General features: G+C 33.3%; 1 protein-coding gene and 1 long non-coding RNA gene across 5 annotated transcripts; one reads left to right on the top strand and one right to left on the bottom strand.

Annotated features, from left to right (window-relative positions):
• Positions 1-1491: 1491 nt before the first annotated feature.
• Ald1 (fructose-bisphosphate aldolase) lies at positions 1492-12063 on the bottom strand. Of its 4 annotated transcripts, XM_073982150.1 has the most exons (5): positions 11834-12063; positions 10647-10882; positions 5528-6342; positions 5267-5466; positions 1492-2448 (listed from the first exon to the last, which is right to left on the bottom strand). In XM_073982150.1, exons 3-5 carry the CDS (start codon positions 6324-6326, stop codon positions 2353-2355), a joined length of 1095 nt encoding a protein of 364 aa, XP_073838251.1. In that variant the 5' UTR covers positions 6327-6342; positions 10647-10882; positions 11834-12063; the 3' UTR covers positions 1492-2352. The 4 variants fall into 4 exon arrangements, with proteins under 4 accessions (XP_073838251.1, XP_073838422.1, XP_073838349.1 ...); XM_073982321.1 differs by lacking the exon at positions 11834-12063 and having other exon boundaries at positions 7275-10647; XM_073982248.1 differs by lacking the exons at positions 1492-2448; positions 11834-12063 and adding an exon at positions 2491-2871 and having other exon boundaries at positions 10647-10854.
• On the top strand, positions 10348-10801 carry LOC141401906 (uncharacterized). Its single transcript, XR_012412473.1, has 2 exons — positions 10348-10478; positions 10548-10801. It is a non-coding gene; the product is annotated as an uncharacterized lncRNA (long non-coding RNA).
• Positions 12064-20000: the final 7937 nt, after the last annotated feature.

Genomic DNA, 20000 nt, shown 5'->3' with positions numbered 1-20000 from the left:
ATTTAGGCACATATCTGGCATATCTAGGCACAGGTATTTCATAGTTTTTGCCCCACATTCAAATTACATGAGCTGAAAATTTTCCTTTAGTTTTGGTAATAGATAAAAATCTTTCTTTAAAAAGGTTTCGAGATAAAATATTAGTTATATATATTTTTTGTTATAAAAAATATGAGTCCAGCTTTATTAACTTCCTACAAATGCCCTCTTTAAGTTGTCAGCCAGTTTTGAATGAAAATTTTTATCGATTTTCGACTGCCCAACAACCAAAATGTACGTGTACGGACAAATATGGACAGTCACACTGTCAAGCAAGCGATATTTGAGCTAAGCTACCATTGAAAATGGCAATGTGTACCCAGCTTTACCATACTTCATTGCTTCAAACTCGATAACCATAGGAAAACTATCATCTTCTGAAAGCTGTTTTTATAGCAGTATTTAAGTGATATTGGGTTAGATTTATTGCTGTGGATTGTATATCTTATGTTGTCAGTCTCATTCACAAAAGTAGCAGCGAAAAATAGCATTAAACGGTAACCAAACCGAGTTTTGGACCATGTTGACGATTTTTTGACGATTTTTCAAATATTGTTGACGATTTGACGATTTTTTTGACGATTTCTGATCAAAAACTGTCGGCAACCCTGACTACAAATGAAAAAATTCAAACTATAAATGAAATAATTGGAATTAAAATGAACAAAATTCAATTTATGAATTAAATAATTCGAATTTCAACCGGAATATTCAAATTACAAATAATTCGTAATTTAATTGGAATTCTCAAATTACAAGTGAAATCGTATGTTAATGTTATAACTGAAATTATTCGAATTACATGTGGAAATGGTGTAGAGCAAAATCGGAGCCAATTAAGATTAAATTTATAGTTCTTTTCAAGGTATATTTATATAAGGTAGATGTGTGGATTACAACAACAAACAAATTTACAAAAAACAACATTGTTATAGAAAATTAAATGTCAAAGAAAATGTTGAATAATAGGGTCGTTCTAAAAATTGTCCACAGAATCGCCCTTTCTTTTGAAAGAGTCTATAGAAGCACACTTTCTTTCACAAAGGGTCCACAGAGGTACATTTTCACGAAAATGTTCGAAATTCCGTAATTATGGTCCAATCGATGAAAGAAAAAAACTTTACCAGGGGCCTAATGGAAAATATGCATCCGAATGAGGAATCCTTAACGATATATGGAACGGGAATACGAAAAATTAGATGTGTATGTCATCTGGGGGCTGAGCTATGAATGCCTAAATTATTACGAATATAGACGAACGAACAAAAATAAGTTACAAAAACTGGGGGCAAGATTCGAAAATATTTTCAACAAAATTTCGTAGGCAAAATTAATAAAAGTTTATCATTTCCGATTTTAACTGAAGTGCATCTATTATTATGAACAGCAAATCCACTGCCCTTAGTGGAAACATTACCTAAACTCAATTCATTTTAAATGAAACTTACTTCGTTTGTTGGTTGCTATATTTTATGACACTGAGGTATAATAAAAAGCATATTCTCAATTTCTTTAAATAAATGTAACCGTTCTTTTGAAGTTTCAAGAAAAAATGTACAAGATGTACACATATCGTCATCTGAAATGGGCAAAGACGTAACTCGAAAATATAAAATAATCGTTTTCTTACTGAATCTGGATACATAAAGCTAAAGAAAGATTGATATTCTATAAAACAGTTTTCATTTTATAATGGTTTTTGCTTCTCCTATAAACTTATTGTTTTTTTATTTACGCCTTTGGGCATTTCAGGTGACGATATATTCTTGGTTCGAAAAGTTATTTAAACTTAACAATGTACAAAAATCGTTGTTCGCTCTCAAAATGTAGTAATTTTCGACTGACAGGTCGCTTTCATTGCTAAGAACATTTTATTGCCAGTCGAGGGGAAAGTTCATAAATTTACTAATAGTTCTAATAATGTGCGATAGTATTGAGTCTTTTCACTGGCACTTGAATGTGTAAATTACAGGGTTATCGATATGATATTTAACAACAAAAATGCTACAAAATTAAAATACAGATAAACAAATCGTTCTGCTATTCATACAATAAAGAAAGGCATATTGTTTTTTTATGTTTTTATTGATTTCAGATGAAGGTACTCTAAATTTATAGCGTGGGCTTAACAATTAAAAACTAAACGACATAGGTTGCGCGTTGACGTTGTGGTTGTTTTTTGTTTGCTTAATAAATAATAAAATGTATAATCAATGTTCTTGTCTTCATCAAATAATAAACTAAATGTATTACTTAAAAATAAATTGCCAAACAATTAACATCCAATCTCTTGCCATTTTGGATACCTATCATTTAGTAGGCATGGTTGGCAACAAACAGTGTAGCATCAGCACCAGCACCAACTACACTGCCGGCAACGTATTTACCAACAGCAGCTTCGCCATTACCCTAGAAAAATATACAAGCATTATCATTAATAAGGGAATTATGTTAGGGGAAAAACGTCCGGAATATTAAGAAATTATTCCAATGACGTTTAACATCATTTATTGCATTTCACTATAGCGTAAAAATCAGTGTATGGTCTATACGTGTTGTTTATATAAATATGTAGCGAAAAGTCATATTTGGGAACTTGGTACTATAAAAAACTCTTCAAAATACGTATGTAATATTTTCCACTCGGAAAACCAATCGGAATGTCGTCATCAGTCCTCCTTAATTTTTAAGAATATTCAAGAGAACAATATGCCAATTTGTGTAGAGGTGTGTATTTTAGTACTTGTGCTGGGCAACAAATAAACTCGCGTTTGCGGCAAACGACGGAATGGAGCCAGCTTCATATTTGCCCTGGCATGCAAGAGCGTTTGCCTGAATAACGTAAAAAATAAAAAAATAATAAATAAAAAATAAAAAACAAAAAACAAAAAATGCCACCAGAACCAATATGATTATGAATCAATGAGGAGTATGCATTTGTGTTTGATATTAACATGTGAATGTTTACCTATAGAATTCGGAAAATGTGAGTGTGTATGCAAAATATTAGGAGCAAAATATTAGATTACTCGATGTGTTATACAAATTATTAGAAAATGTTATTGAATGTTGTCTCTTAGCTACAACGGGAGAAATTTCTTCCTGTTTTGTCTGGTTTCTTTCTCTTTCGTAATGAGGTAGGATATGATGTGATGTACTTATGTTATTACGATGCTTATTTTCAATTTGCATATCAATTAAAAAAACTGCAAATTGACAATGAATAAACCCCTGGGGCCTAATTACGTGATTCGATTCGATCGAGTATTTGCTCGTGAAAAAGATTTCGACACGATAAAAAAGCGGCATGACGAGATTCGATCGAAATCGTTGATCGAATGTTTCGAGAGTAACCGGTAATCGAACTATGAAAACCTATGTGTACTATAGGGAATATGATGAAGGTAGATGTAAAAAAGGTGTTTTTTGAAAGCAAGAACCAAAAAAAAAATTAAATTATGAATGAAAAATGTAAATATTTGTGGAATTTGTTGAACAATACATTCAATAATAATTTCGGAATGAAGTTGTGCTATGGAAATAAGAAAATTATTAATTCTTGCAAAATCTTTTTGACATTGTTGTAACGGATTGCTGCTACATCTACCTTAATAATCCTCTCTCAAAATAAATGAGAGAGAGTTTGGTGGGTGTTTTGCATTAGCCTCTCTGAGAGAATATTTCCTTTGGTAAACAACGGGGGATGAAATGTTTAAAATGTACTTCCCTTATACAATAAAGGCTATTAATATTAAATATTTGTTTTTCTTTTTTCCAGAAATGCTTATTTTTTAACGACTGCAAAAGTATTTTTTGGTTAATGATTGCATGCATTTTAATTCTAAATTTATCACAATTTCTCAAAACGACTGCAAAGGACTTTTCCCAATTTCTCTTGTTATATTGTCTAAAAAATGCTGCCAATTATTTACTAACATCGTTTTTCTTCTATAAAACGACAACAAACAACAATTTTTACATTTTAAACAAAAAGACAATAAGGAAATCATTCATTTTATTTGTTTACGATAGGTAATTTGGCCTCGAGAAATTACTCGCAAATTTATGCTCAATTTCTCGATAATTTTACTCGATAACGAATGTTGTCATCCCAACTTTGAGTACTCAGGTCGAAACAACTCGATATCGAATCACATAATTAGGCCCCAGGACAATTATTAGTTATATGTATGTCCTGAATATTTAACTATGATACGCTAAATTAAGAAACTTGTTTATAGGTATCTGCTGTATACTATTTACACCATTTGCATGAATCATTGTATTAACCCAAATATGCCCACAGTATATACTCACTTAACTGTAACTTTCAAATGACTAACAGCAATATTGCTATGGCATTTATAGAGGTTAATTACAGCAAATATTTTTGTAGGTAATGAATTAATCACAAAATGTGTAATATCACCTATAAAATAAATAAGTAAATAATAAATATGTCCAATGTTCTAGTTTTCATGATGTGTCAGGTTTATCAAAGTACCATCTATCAATAGTATTATACTGTAGTATACAGCCTTAAGGTCGAAAGACTGGGCATATGAAAATTGAAAATAAATAAATAAATAAATAAAGGTAGAAATGCATCTAGACCCCAAAGCTTTGAGCATATCTTGGTTAATACAATCCACAAGGCGTTGTTTTTAATACCATTTGGCTAATGGCTTTTATAAAATGATAAACACATTATGATTATGTGGAAGAGGGTTAGGTTAATGTTGATCTAATGAACATAAAATAAATATGCCATAAAAATAAAAGTGAAATCAAAGAAAGCATAACTCCTTTCGACACCAATTATTAAATAATATTATTGTTCATGCCATAAAAATAAAAATGAAACCAAAGAAAATATCACTCCTTTCGGCACCAATTGTTTGTATTCAAGCATAGAAAATGGAAAACTGTGCACTCAAAGAACCACAGTTTTACCACGATAACATGAAAAATCAAAGTCGAAACGGTTAACAGGATTAAGCATTATTACAAAAGCGCGCGGAATATATTGCTGAGTCCACCTCATTTCGATTTTCTCTACTACATAAATATGTATGTACATATATTATACTTTTGAAAATCAGCCTATCGATATGATGTTTGGCCTTAGCGACCCCAACCAAAAATATTTGTATACCAATGAGTAGTCCACCATACAGCTGTACCCCTTGTGACCATGCGTGCAATTTTTTATTACGGAATTACTCACCTTGGCGCGTTTAAGCAATTCGTTTTGACCAGCAGCAACATTTTCCTTCTTTCCACCCCATGCGCGGAGTACGGAGGCTTGCAAAGCACGGCCATAAGAGAATGTCAAAGCCCATGGTTTCAACAAAGGAACGTTGTTAATGGCGTTCAAGTGAACGGAAGCTTCCTCTTCGGATTGACCACCAGACAAGAAGGTGATACCTAGGATTATAATTATGTTACAGAATGATGTAAATGCTAGAAACACTCGGTTTTTACTTACCGGGAACAGCGGCGGGAACAGTGCGACGTAGAGCTGTCACGGTGGCAAAAGCAACTTGTTCAGGAGTGTACTTCTTGGGGCAAGATTGACCAGCTGTTACCATGTTAGGTTTGAGGAGGGTACCTTCCAAGAAGACATGATGATCGTTCAAAGCCTTGTAAACTGCAGCCAAAACTGTTTCTGTGACCTTTTGGGCGCGATCCAAGTCGTGATCACCATCAGGCAATACTTCGGGTTCAACAATGGGGACAATGCCTTGGGATTGGCAGATGGAAGCATAACGAGCCAAAACATTAGCATTTTCCAAGATGGATTGGTAGGATGGGGTGTTCTTGCCGATCTTCAAAACACAGCGCCACTTGGCAAAATCACAACCGTCTTTCTTGTATTGGGCGCAGCGGCTGGCCAAATCGTCCAAACCTTGGGTGGTGCATTCATCTTCGGAGCCCATCAATGGCACAACACCTTTGTCGACCTTGATGCCGGGAATAATTCCACGCTTCTTCAACAATTCAACGAATGGAGTACCATCATCGGCCTTTTGGTACAATGTCTCGTGGAACAAAATAACACCAGAAATGTTCTGAGATACTTTGGGGTCAGTGGTGAACAAAAGTTGGCGGTATTGACGGCGATTGTCTTCAGTGTTTTCAACACCGATATCCTTCAAACGTTTGCCCATGGTGGAAACGGACTCATCAGCAGCCAAAATACCCTTGCCAGGGGCAACAATTGCCTGAGCAATGCGGGTAAGTTCCTTTTGCAATTCTTCGGAAGGATAGCTGAAGTATGTAGTCATCTTGAGATTCGCTTTTCTACAATAAAATTGAAAATCATAAATAATTTGTATATGTTTTAATACGTCCATTACATATTGGAAATCAAATATTGCTTTCGCTCTGTTAAAAATGTATGTATACACAATACATCCCATGAAACTATAAACAAATGTATACGTACATATATATGTACATAAATTAAAAAATAATTATCATTTTATATGACGTTACATGATATAATGTTCTTCAAACAAAAATCCCAGTTATTTTTCTTAAGTTATAATTTGAGTATTTGAATTTCCACTGTTGTAAACAAAGTAGTTTGATATTCTTCATAATGTTCAAATTTTTATAACTTTCAATTTTTTCATATTAACAAAGTAGTCAAGGCGAATTTAAGAAGGTGATCCAAAAGACGAATTTAAGCCGTAGTCTTCATTTGGTGTCAAATTTTTTGCGCGAAATAGGTATCCACAAAATGTAGAGGAAAACGGTAAAATATTCTTCGCGAAGCTTAAATAAAGATGTTGTACACAGATATTCGTTACAGAAGCGAAATATTTGTTATTTATTTTTGATTAAAAATATGTTTTGACAGCAAATGAAGACATCAGTTGGTATTATTGTATCATTTTCTTTCTTGCACCATGGCAGTAATGTTCAAATACTATGGTTCAAATTTTTTTCATATTAATGAAGTAGTAGAAATTCAAACACAATTTTCAATACATTTTGATAAAAGAATTGTTTGTAATACTGTTGTACTTTAGACGCATAAGGCCCGACCCCTTGCCTTGGCTTTAAAATCAATGAAAATAAAATAAATGAACAAATAAACTCACTAGTCCCTCAAAGTTATTCGAGTAGCCCAATATTTTAAAACCACACTTCCAAAAAATTCGACACAACCACAATAAAAATGTCCAAAGATTATTGATAAGGTGATACGCTGTTCATACAGCACTTACATATACTGGTTTCTTCACGAGATATTCCGCTGAATTTACTTTGGAGCACTACCTGCTTGGGTGACTTGTGTTTGAAGACTGATGTAACATTCAATCATTTCAAGTTGGTAAAACATTACTCCATCCAGCGTTTGTTTAATGTCCCATCCCCATTACTTTCGCATAGCAGCTCATGCGCTGCAGCACAATATTTTTTGTGTACACTCCTTAGAAAGCTGAATGAACAACAAAATTAGGCGCAGACTTCGTCAACCCACTGTCGGTGGGGGGTGGAAAAGACCTGTGGGGTTGTTTGCTGCTTCTGCCATACATTTTATTTGACATTGAAAAAGGTCACATTTATTCAAATGTTGCAGATAGAGAGCGAGAGAGAGCGCGCAACATCTGCTAAATATATATCTGTATAAATATGTATATACGTACATACGTCTATAGACATGCTGGAGAAAGTAGTTGCTGACACTTTGACATTGAATAAGTAATTAAGATTGGTGGGCATATTTATGTTTCTTGATACACAAAATCGTCATTATAATCACAATATTTGTACATATGTATATACAATTTTTTTTATATATATGTATATGTATGTATATATGTTTTATTTCACTTTCGCTTTCAATATGCCCTGCAACAAAATTGCTTTATAAACATTTTCACAACCATAATATTGTGTTTAGAAACAATTTCTAAATAAATACCAATTCAAATACAATGAGCTCTCTCTCTCTTTTTGTATCAATAGGTAATTCCATATGTATATCACAATTTTAAGGTCTGTAGTGGAATTCTGTAACTCATTTTTTGAGTTACCGACAAATATTAAAAAAATATTAAAATTAAATTGCTTATAATTTTTGTAATTAACGACTGACAGGTTAGCCTAAAATTTGTACAAAATTTAATGTTGTCTGCTAACACAATTTTTTAAAGTTCTTCAATTAGAACTTGTAAATATTTGCAAGAGAAAATTCTACTGGCAAAAACTTGTACTGACTTGTTTTCTTTTTGGTTTATTCAAATTTAAGCACCACAGATTATATTTTCCATAAAGATTTAAAAAATAATATAGAACAGAACTTTTTGTCGATACATTATTACATTAAATACAAAATATCGTAAACACGGACCCAATTATTATATCGGATTTCTATTGACTTGTTTATCTAAGACAATTCGAATTCAAATTCGTTCGAATTACTAACAAAGTCCTGTTATTTGTAGAAAATGTTTGTCTGACTGAAAACAAATATAAATGTTATATTTCTAAAAAAACAGAATGAAAGATTGCACGTGCTGTATAATGTTGAAATAAATAAAGGCTTGGGTACATAAGCTACTTCGCCTGATTGCCTTGCTTGCATCTTTTATTTTTATTATGTCAGAAATGAAGCAGCAAGCAAGCGAGACAGCTTATGTACTCAGGTCCTAATGCTTTATTTAATAAAAAAAACTAACAACAATGATGAATCGAATGTAAAAATGGAGTCGAAAGTTTGATAGTTGGATTCGTAGTTCGAGCAAATTTGTATTCGAAACGTCTTAGCGAAGTAGGCCATAGATATAATGAGAAGACACTGAAGTCCTTATTTACAAAAATAATAAAAAATCAGGTTATGTCTCTTCCCATATATTATTTCCAACCATACAAGTCACAAATTGAAAATTTTAAAATGTGTACTTCTCCAAACAGCAAGTTGTCGTATGCACGTGGAATCATGACCAATTATTTTTTATTAGGAACAATGAGAATCAACCAAGGGCAGACGAAGGTAGTAAGAACAATAAACCATAAAGGCCCTTTACCAGGCCTGTAGTTAAACCGTTAACTAGTTAACGACAGAATTACAGATAATTGTAGGTAAGTGGAAATTTTCAATAACATTTATTATTACCGAAAGTTATAATTTCTACCGATTTTTGTCGCTAACGGAGAAATAGTTAAAGAATTCCACTACTGAGTGGTAAAATCATTTTAAAAATGCAGATACATCTCCGCATTTTTGAGTAATTGGTCGTGTCATACTCAATGCTGCAAAAAGGTGATATAAAACAACAGCAATTATATGGGTTTTTGTAATTATTATTCAAATGTGCAGCATTTCTCTTTAATGAACTATTTCGGAAAGCATTCGTTTAAAAAATAACTAATTTATGAAACCTCAAGCTAAATGTAATTTAAGTTCTACTTTAAATAATCTCTGTGATTACGCTAGTGCTTTTGGAATGATATTTGAACTAAAGCAGTGATGCGAGTTTTTAGTAATAATCGCGCGTGCAGAGTTGAGCTAAAGACTTTATTGTTATAAAGTAGAATCGCGACATTTCGTATCCAAATAAATCGAAATCCTTAATAGATTGTAATAAACGTTCGGCTTTAACCCTGTTAAATCGAAACCCCTATTTCGTAAAAAAATTTCCGCTCCATTGGATTACGAATTATCGGGATTCCACTACATATATTTCCGTGTTCAAGTCAACCGACCAGTACAGCCACAGCTTACTGTTGTGTATGCTTTCTTAAATTCAGCAGCTATACACATTATGAATATTAATTAAAACAAAACTTCACAAAATAGACGAACAACTTGTGTGTTTTAATGTTTTAAAAAAAAAAGACTATGCCAGATGTGGATGTGTTGGCATCTGTTTTATTTGAATATCACAGTCATTTCACAGTCAATTCAAAAAAATAAAATGGAAAACTTGTTTCGAAGAAAGTGTCAATTCAATAAAATCTTTGTGGAAAACTTGTTTCAATTTCATTGATGTTGGAAAGAGTGAATTAAGTTTACGCCATTCCTCTTTTTCATAACTTCGATTAATTGAATCATCGAAAGAAGTTTAACTACGCAGACAACCTAAAATTCTTGAGACATTGTATCTATGGTGCCTCATTATTCAATTTGTTTTGATGTTGTGTGCTGTATAAATGTATAAGCTGTACACAATTTTGGTGCCAACATAAACAAATCAGATGACCAGGAAATACGCAGAAATGGGCTAACTGGCGGATGTTACATACAAATTGCAGATTAAAAATAAATTCAACTGACATTTTAAAAATCGAACAAGCCATCCCATATTACGACCGGTTCTTCTAAGATTATGAATACATGTCGGTTAGCTCCGGAATAGAAAGTGGGAGGGCAGGCCACTTTTCATTATTTCAGTCAACACTTTGTGATGATTACGAAATACAATGTAATTGTTTTTACACTATTCTGACATGACTTCACACGTATGTATGTACATACAAATTTCACTCTACAGATTTGCAGAAAATTCACATAAGGCGGTTGTTTTGGTCTATTACACACATTTTGGAGTTTACACTTTTCAAGTTTCGATTCTGGAATTTGGAGAACTTACCACTGATGGACCAAGGAAATATGTAAATATGTATAGACGTGTATCTGTCGCGATTAAAACTCCTTGTCTTGTCTGCTGCCGCTGCTTCTCTTCTGGAGGAGGACGACTGAAATGCGACTTATATTCCAAATAATCTATAGATAACAAACGTCAAATGTGGGTAAAAGGTTGTTTGAAGGTCGTATGTTGAACGAATTCGTACGAATCGATAATGTCGTTCGGGGAGCCACAGGGATCTGTAAATCGATAAATTCGACTTTTTAAATATAAAATTCGAACCCTCATATGTTGGACAAATCTATAGATATGTTGGACGATTTATGTTCTGTTTTTGGTGCTAGGTCATCTTTTCTAAAACTGAAGCTGAAAACACATCCAACGTTTGGATAAAGTTTTGTGTCGTTTTGGCCGTTTTTACACTGTTCGGCATGATGGCGAAAAATTCAAATTCATTTAAAATATATGCTGGCAAACATATCAACGCTGGACTTTGGTGTCAGCGTTGCCCTGTTGTTGTTGTTTTTTCTCAACGCCCAACACAAAACATTAATCAAACGTTGGATGTGTTTTCAGCTTGACGCAATTTTCATTCCTTTTTCGTTATTTAGTCTTCTGCCAGACTATGAACATTTTCATGAAAATGTTTTGAGCTTATGGGTAAGAAGTAGAGCTGGCAAAAAATCGATGGTACTATCGATAAAATAGATTATTTTTAAAAAATCAATATCGATAGATAGTTCTGTCTATAGATATTATCTGATTAAAAATCTCAAACCAAAAATGCGTTGAAATAAATAGAAATTTCGCGGTTTTTCGGTTTTGTGGATGTGAGAAAGTAAGTCCGTAGTCACACGTAGAATTTTTTCGGAAAAGTAAAATTTATTTTTTTTTTGTATATTTTTATTAAATATATTATTAAATAAAAATGAATGTTTTTTATCCTTTATTTCTGTGAACAATTGTGCAAAAAGTCAACAAAAGACATTTCCGCCATTTTCATTTCCAAATTAATGATGACGACAAATTAACGATAGTATCGATAGCAATCGAATTTTTTTAATGAAATATCGAAAATATCCAATATTGGGAATATCGATATTTTGCCGGCTCTAGTAAAGTCTAATTTACATATGCATATTAAATGATTTCGTTTTGCGAAATCCTAGAATCAAATGAAGTGTATTTACATCTGTTTTTTGCGTCATTTGCTTACGCACACAATCGCACATACACACTTATACAATAACAGAAACACACGCACACAATATATTTATTCAGAAAAATAGGAATTTCACAACACAAATGTGTATCAAATAACTTAAATTAATTCCAAAAACAAAAAACATAATTTTTGCAAGTTTTTTAACCATTTATTTTCACTTTTGTCTTCGTTTGAGTATTTTTGTTTTTCTACAACACACACAAACAAACAAAGACATCATAAAACAGTTGCTTTTTTTGGTAGTTTATGACGAAAAAGCAGGGTTGCGTATAAAAGTATGGTGTTTTCGTGCGTTGTTTAGAATAAATGGCGTAGCTATCGTCATTTATTTTTGTATGGCAAATGACGCAAAATGTTGCCTGTTTTAGCAAATAAATGACGAAACAGCTCCAAATGACGAAAAAGTTGCTGATGTAAATTGGACATAAGTCCCGGTCCACACTAAAGTGATTTCATTGAAAAAATTGCATGAAATTGTGTCTCTAGATCAAAGACATAGAACTGTAAAGATTGGACATAGTACACAATGCAGTTCAATTTTGCTATTAAACCATAGAGGGTGCTTGTGCATACCATACAACTAACAGAACACGACGGCAACAAAAACATGTAAAACATAATTTTATGTCACCATATTGGAACATAACGTTATGTTAGACCTCCAGCACCATCTGCCGATGTATAGTAGCAATGTAAATGTCCCATCTTGTTATATTTTATGTCTTTGTCTTGATCGACCTCCATAGTAGAGTAAAATCATTAAAGCTTTGTTCCTTTACTTTTTTAATGGTAAGAGTGGTAAAAGAGAAAAGTGTCAAAATTACTCAAAATTGCTCTCTCATGAACATTTTTACCAGAAAAGTAAAGGAACGGAAAATGGTAGATCTGTAGTGGGATTCTGTAACTCATTTTTGCTGTTGTCGATAATTGTCGGTAAAATTAAAATGCTTATAATTTCGATAATTAACGAAAATTTTCGGTAAGTTAACGATGAATAAAAGTAGTCGCTAGCCTCTACCGACACAAACAGTGATGTCAACTTTTCTTTATGTTTTTAGTCATAATTTTGCGATTTCATTTTACCTATTTTTGTCGATAACAGCAAAAATGAGTTACAGATTCCCACTACTGGCAGCAATGTCAAAAAGAAACATACACAATAAATTTTAGTCTTTTGTTTTACAGTTTTTAATTTAGTTTTGTCAGAGTTCGACTTTTTCTTCTGTTTTTCGTCCATTTTCTTCTTCATTGTGAAATAATCGTCAAACAAAAGTCGAAAATTCAGTTCTGCCATTTTTACCTGCAGAAATTTGTCTGGTAACCTGTGGTAGAAGAGAAAGCCATTTTCGCTCTCTCTCCTATCTCACTCTCTTAAAAATTGCTTCCAGTTTAAAAGGTTAAAAATGGTAACCTCAGGTAAGTAAAGGAACACAGCTAAAATCGTTGTAGTGGGGAATTCGATTTAAGTCCCGGTCTACACTAGCATGAATTTCATTAAAAAATTTCATGAAATTAGGTGTTCTTAAATCGAACTCCCCACTACAGCAATTTTGTGATTGTACTCTACTATGGACGTCGATCTTGAGACGCATAATTTCATATCAAAATTTCAGTGAAATTACTATAGTGTGGCCCGGGACTAAGAGCACCTAATTTCATGAAACTTTTTAATGAAATTCACGTTAGTGTGGACCGGGACTAAGAAGGGAGAAAGGGTGCTCCTTCAACTCCGTTCTCTCCTAAAAGCTAAAATATTTTCATGTGTTATTTTCAGTGTCTGACACAAGAGTTAGTTTTGTTATGAAAACTATTGGTCTGTTCCAGTACTGCAAGAATCTACTAATTTTTACTATTTTTTTCGATAACATAAGTAGTAGCTTATTGCAGGTTCTGGAATAGAGCATATGAGGACAACCAAAAGTTTCGTTTGTTTGCCACACATTCTTGATACAAAAACAGGCTGTAAATCGGCTATGCTCGCCCATATACATAGTCCATATTTACATTAGGCAATTTTCCTTGCGGCAATTGTCAGTTTGTAGGCGAAAGAGGGTGTTGAGAGGCAAAGGGTTACCATACGCCTCGCCCCTCTCTCCATCAAACTCACAATTGCCGCAAGGAAAATTGCTTAATATAAATACCCAGCAAACCAAATGTCTGATGTCCGACACGTCTGAACAATTTCGGAAGCAAAGTCGTTCAGATTTCGTTCCGATTTCTAAACGATTTTTCGGATAGGAAATAGTTCAGATTTTGTACCGATTTCGGAACGAATGTCGGAAAGAAATTTCCTTTCCGAATTTCCCAAGGATTTTCTTCAGATTTCGTTACGAAATCGGACCGAAATCGATCCGATGTCGCTAAGACATTTCGTTCCGAAATTATGTCAACCACTTCGTACAACTTTCGTTAAGATATCGTTACGATTTCGGATAAGATATCGGACGTATCATCCGAATTTTGTTCCGATGTCGGTACGATTGGTTTGCTGAGTATGGACATACGTTATCGGATGTACAACAACAACTTAAGTATAGTACGCACCATGGAGAAGTAAGAAGGTGTTACATCAATTGGTCTGTTCCAGAACTGCAAGAATCTACTACTACCAATTTTTCCGAAAACATAATGGAAAAAATCGTATGATGCTATAATATATACAAGCTATAACAATAATTCTGTGGTTTTCAAACAAAACGACATAAGTCGACTTATGTAAATTTTGAGTTATTAATATCACTTTTCCGTTTTTGAAAAAAATGTTCCGTTACTGATATATTTTTTGTTTGGCAAAACTACGTATAAAAAATCATAATAAACATATCATCTGGACATATGCAGAAAAATATCCCAAACATATTCATAAAAAAACACAAGATGACTTAGGTCATTTAAGAAGGAACATAAAATTAAAATATTTATTGGTTCTCTTTCAAGTGAAAACGACGTAAAACTAAATGTGCTCTTTTGCATTCTACTTTATATTACTTTTGTGTTTTTATGTGGTTTACTCCCTAACACAAGTCTCATTGCGTAATTTTTACGAAAAAAAGAGATCCATGGCCCAAAAAACACAAGAAATGCTGATCATTCATTTAACTACTAAAGTACATAATTGTGATATAATCGCAGTACAACAAAATGAATTAAAAGTACAAATTCATCAAATTCTAAAAGCGTGTTATATGTGTATCTGTAATGAATAATTTATAATACCGCCCACTATTTCTAACTAAATTTAGTATGAAGAATACTTTGATTTTGTTATAGTTTATTTTCTTTTCAACCATTATTTGACAATCGCATACAAAAACTGATAACATTTTTGAAATACAAATTTTTTATTTTCATTTTATCAAATGTTTTTTATTTCTATGAAGATTGGGTCAGAATTTGTATAATAAATTTAACCGAAAAGCAACACAAGTGTACATGTGTTTCCCATTTTCTCCGCTATTATTCATAGAAAGCAGTATAAGTATAAATGTGTAATTTTCTGCAACAAATAAAACGCACACGCAAAGATATGTTTTTAAAAAAATTTAATAAAATGTACATTTATAAAAAAATTGAAATTTTATTCCTAACGTAAGAAAAAAACAAAAAAAAAACAAGTAAAAAAGCATTAAGTTCGGCCGGCCCGAACTTTTCATACCCTCCACCATAAAATATTCATTCCTGTCCCCAACTTTAAGTGAGTACGTTAAAATGTCAGATAATGTACATAAAATGCTTCATTCGGGAGGCCCTTTTTTATGGTGCCTATATCTAACTGTTGACAATTTTTGGTGGGCTAGAAATTGGGAGGTACTTTTATATAGGGGTTATAATAAACATGGGCCTATGTTGACAGTTTTTGATGGGAGCCTTTAATGTCAAATAACTCCTAATTCGGTTAAAAATTGCAGCTAGAATCCTCAAAATACCGAAAATTGGTACATAACATGGGAACTTCAAATGTCATTAACAGCTAGTTCGGAGGTATGTGGGCTATACGAAAATATGAAATTAAATGAACAATTTTTGTTGCAGAATTTTTGTTGACTTTTAAATTTCAAATTACAGAAAGTTCGTCCAAAAAATAAAGCTAAGGTACGGAAAATCGGGAGGTTTGTTTTGGGGCTATACAAAAACATGGACCTACGTTCGGTTAAACATTTTAAGTAAAATCCTCAAAGTACCGAAAATCGGGAAGTATCGTTGTATTGGGGCTATGTTGAAAATTGTTGATGCAGATGTGTGGTGACCACGACAACCTTCAAATGTCACATTACAGTTAGTTCTGTTAAAAATTGTAGCTAAAATTGCCAAATTACTGAAAATTGGGAGGTACCGTTACATGGGAGCTATATCCGAACATGGACCTATGTTGACAATTTTTGATGGAGAGGTGTTGCGACCACTAAGAACTTCAAATGTCAAATTACTGCTAGTACGGTTTAATTTAGTACGGTTTAATTAATTACTGAAAATCGGGAGGTACCGTTATATGGGGGATTTCTTGACAATTTTTGGTGGAGAGGTGTGGTGACCACTAAGAATTTCAAATTTGACATTTGAAATTCTTAGTGGTCACCACACCTCTCCACCAAAAATTGTCAAGAAATCCCCCATATAATGGTACCTTCAAATTACAGATAATTCGGTTAAAACTTGTTGGTAAAATTCTCAAAATACCTGAAATCGGGCGGTAACGTTATATGGGGGCTATTCCAAAACGTGGACTTATGTCCACTAGTTATATAAGTTTATTGACATTTAAGAACCCTAAATGTCAATTGATAGCTAAATCGGTCTGAAAATGTAGATAAAAACGTCAAAATGCCGTAAATCGGGGGTACCGTTATATGGGGGCTATACCAAAACGTGGACCTATGTCCACAAGTTTTGTTAAATAAGTTTAATGACACTTAAGAACCCTAAATGTCAAAATATAGCTACATCGGTCTGAAAATGTGGCTAAAAACGTGAAAATACCGCAAATCGGGGGGTACCGTTATATGGGGGCTATACCAAAGCGTGGACCTATGTCCACAACTTCTAATATATAAGTTTATCAACACTTAAGAATCCTAAATTTCAAATTATATCTACATCGGTCTGAAAATGTAGCTAAAAACGTGAAAATACCGCAAATCGGGGGTTACCGTTATATGGGGGCTATACCAAAACGTGGACCTATGTCCACAACTTCTAATATATAAGTTTATCAACACTTAAGAACCCTAAATGTAAAATTATAGCTACATCGGTCTGATAATGTAGCTAAAAACGTCAAAATACCGTATATCGGGGGGTACCGTTATATGGGGGCTATACCAAAACGTGGACCTATGTCCACAACTTCTAATATATAAGTTTATCAACACTTAAGAACCCTAAATGTCAAATTATAGCTAAATCGGTCTAAAAATGTAGCTAAAAACGTCAAAATACCGTAAATCGGGGGGTACCGTTATATGGGGGCTATACCAAAACGTGGACCGATATAGCCCATCATCGAACTTGACCTGCCTGCAAACAAAAGACGCATTTTCCCAAAATTTCAGCGTCCTATCTCCATTTTTGTGGATGCTACAGTGATTACCACAGACGGACGGACGGACGTGCTCAGATCGACTTAGAATTTTACCCTGATCAAGAATATATATACTTTATAGGGTCGCAAATGAGTATTTCAATGCGTTACAAACGGAAAAACAAACTTAATATACCCTCCATACTATGGTGGATGTTGTTCGTTTACTCTACAGTACAATGCAAAAGACCTTAGCCGATTACAAGAAGTGGACTTGTACATATTTGTACAAATTGTTGAGTTTTCGTTTACACACCTAGTTTGTATGTAGTTTTATTCACAATAATTGGCATGTTCCCGTACTTTATAAAGTGGTGAAAGTCGTAATCGATTTTCATATAAATTTTGTGTACTGGAACGCAAAATGTGTAAAAGTGGTAAAAATTGTAAAAACTTTTTAGTTCTGGAACAGAGCTAATGTATTTTGACAACTGGTATGAAGATCAGCTGTTTTTGACCTTGTACCTGTATCATGGTACAGTTACAAAGGTAGATGCCTCAGCCCAGCTGATCGAATCTAAAACGTCAAAAAACTAGGAATTCGCCATGAAAAATCAAAACAAAAAACCATATGATTCGGTAAGTAAGAGATAGCATGTCTACACTTTATAGACAAAAACAAGTGATAAAAAGAGACTACAAGAGACCATTAGGCGAAAATTTTGACAGTTTACATTACAAAAAAGTTGCTTTGTTGTAGCAATTCGCCGATGCATGTACCATGACCTGTATTTTTGTGCCATGGGTAGAACTTTACTAGGCGTTTACACCAGACAGTTTGTCTTCAAATACAACTCTGATTTACTAACATAATTTTTTCAAAGACAGCCTGGTTAACAAATGTTTGACATTTTTTGTAAAAATGTGTGAGAAATTGAAATGTGTTGAAAACAAAAGAACATGAACAAAAACAAAATATGTGAACGGAAAACAAACAGCCAGTTTCTGTATGTCGAAAGAAGAATGTGTGCGAATGAAACACGCCCGAACTTTGATTTTCGAAATCACTTTACCTTTGCTTTTGCTTCAAAACAAAAAACAAATTTGAAAAACACACAAGAGTTTGGACGTGTTTCTTTCGCACACATTCTTCTTTCGACATAAAGAAGCAGGCTGAAAATGAAATCGATGATTTTCATCCATAATACGGCGTTTATATTATAGTTTTTTGCAGGGTTAACCTTCTTTATGAGGATTTGTTTGAAGTATATACAATGGAAATGACATTTGAAACCCAGACCCACTGGGTTAACCTTGTTATATATAAACGGCCTATAATTTTAAAACTGTTTTTGCAGTTGTCTGGACGCCTACGTTACACAGGCAAGTTTTGGGATTTTGACAATCAATACATGAAGTCAATTGTCCTGTCATTTTTAAACGCAGGGTTACGATTGCGTTTTATTCGTCGCTAACCTACCGAAAAACATCGTTAATTATTGAAATTCTAAGCATTTTAATTTTACCGACATTTGTCGGTATCTCGAAAAATTAGTTAGAGAATCGCACTACTGAATACGCTGATACGTTGATTTTGACATTTCTGCTGGAGTTTTTGCAATTTGTATGGGATAGCAATTTTTGACAGTTCACAGTAAAAAATAGTAGCTTCTTGCAGGTTCTGGAACAGAGAAATAGTAATTTAATATTTTTTTCACATTGTTTATAAATTTTGATACTAGAATTTATTGTTGCAGCAATTTACCATCTACCTTGTTTATTGTGATACGTGAAAACTGTTGCAACTTTTGGTACTTTTTTAGGCATAAACAGGGTTGTATATCATGAGTACCGACATTTCGATGTTGATTTCGCTGAAATTACGAAATGAGATGATTTCATTTTTGTATGCGAAATCATGATAAATTTTACTTGATTCCACACGAAAGCACGAAACGACGCCGAATGTAAACCTAGCATTAGTGTGGACCGGGACAAAAGAGAGCGGGTTGAGAGAGATTTTTTGGCAGTTCTGTGACTGTGAACTTGCACATTTTTGCTGGGAAAATTTGTCCCGTAAAAATTTGTAAGTTTGGCCAGCTGAACTTGTAAACAACTTGAAATGTTTACATTTTCGACCAACAAAATTTCACATTTTTTTTGGATTCTAAAGCGTTGTGGATAGGATTATTGCTTTAAATAATTTTAAAATGTACAGCTTGTTTCTGTATGTCGAAACGAAACTGTGTGCGAATGAAACACACCCAAACTTTAGTTTTTGAAATATTATTACCTTTCCTTTTGCTTCAAAACAAAAACAAATTTGAAAAAACACACACACGATTTTGGTAGTATTTCATTCGCACACATTTTCATTTCGACATACAGAAACAGGCTTTTATATTTTTGTTTCATTTGGCTTAAAATAACAATAGAAACAAAAACATTTTCATACATTTTCTGAAACAGCTGACTTTCGTGCAAGTTCTTACAAAATATTGTTCGATAACCTTCTGAAGTTTTTCGTGCTTGAGAAAGAAAAAAATTACTGAGAGAAGTTGCTGGAACTAGCTGAGTAATTATTGCTGGGAAAGTTATCGTACAGACTTAATAT

This window comes from Musca autumnalis, unplaced genomic scaffold (genome assembly GCF_047663935.1).
Source record: "Musca autumnalis isolate F117 unplaced genomic scaffold, ASM4766393v1 scaffold_1, whole genome shotgun sequence".
Taxonomy (NCBI): Eukaryota; Metazoa; Arthropoda; class Insecta; order Diptera; family Muscidae; genus Musca; species Musca autumnalis.
Note: the sequence above shows the minus strand (reverse complement) of the source record. Positions and strands in the feature narration are given on the sequence as shown.

What these genes read in the sequence shown, in the direction of transcription:
- Ald1 (XM_073982150.1), bottom strand. Translation starts at nt 6,326, where the DNA reads ATGACTACATACTTCAGCTATCCTTCCGAAGAATTGCAAAAGGAACTT. An exon ending in TGTTCCCGCCGCTGTTCCCG is followed by an intron (nt 5,467 to 5,527) that starts GTAAGTAAAAAC and finishes TTATAATCCTAG; the next exon opens with GTATCACCTTCTTGTCTGGT. An exon ending in AATTGCTTAAACGCGCCAAG is followed by an intron (nt 2,449 to 5,266) that starts GTGAGTAATTCC and finishes ATATTTTTCTAG; the next exon opens with GGTAATGGCGAAGCTGCTGT.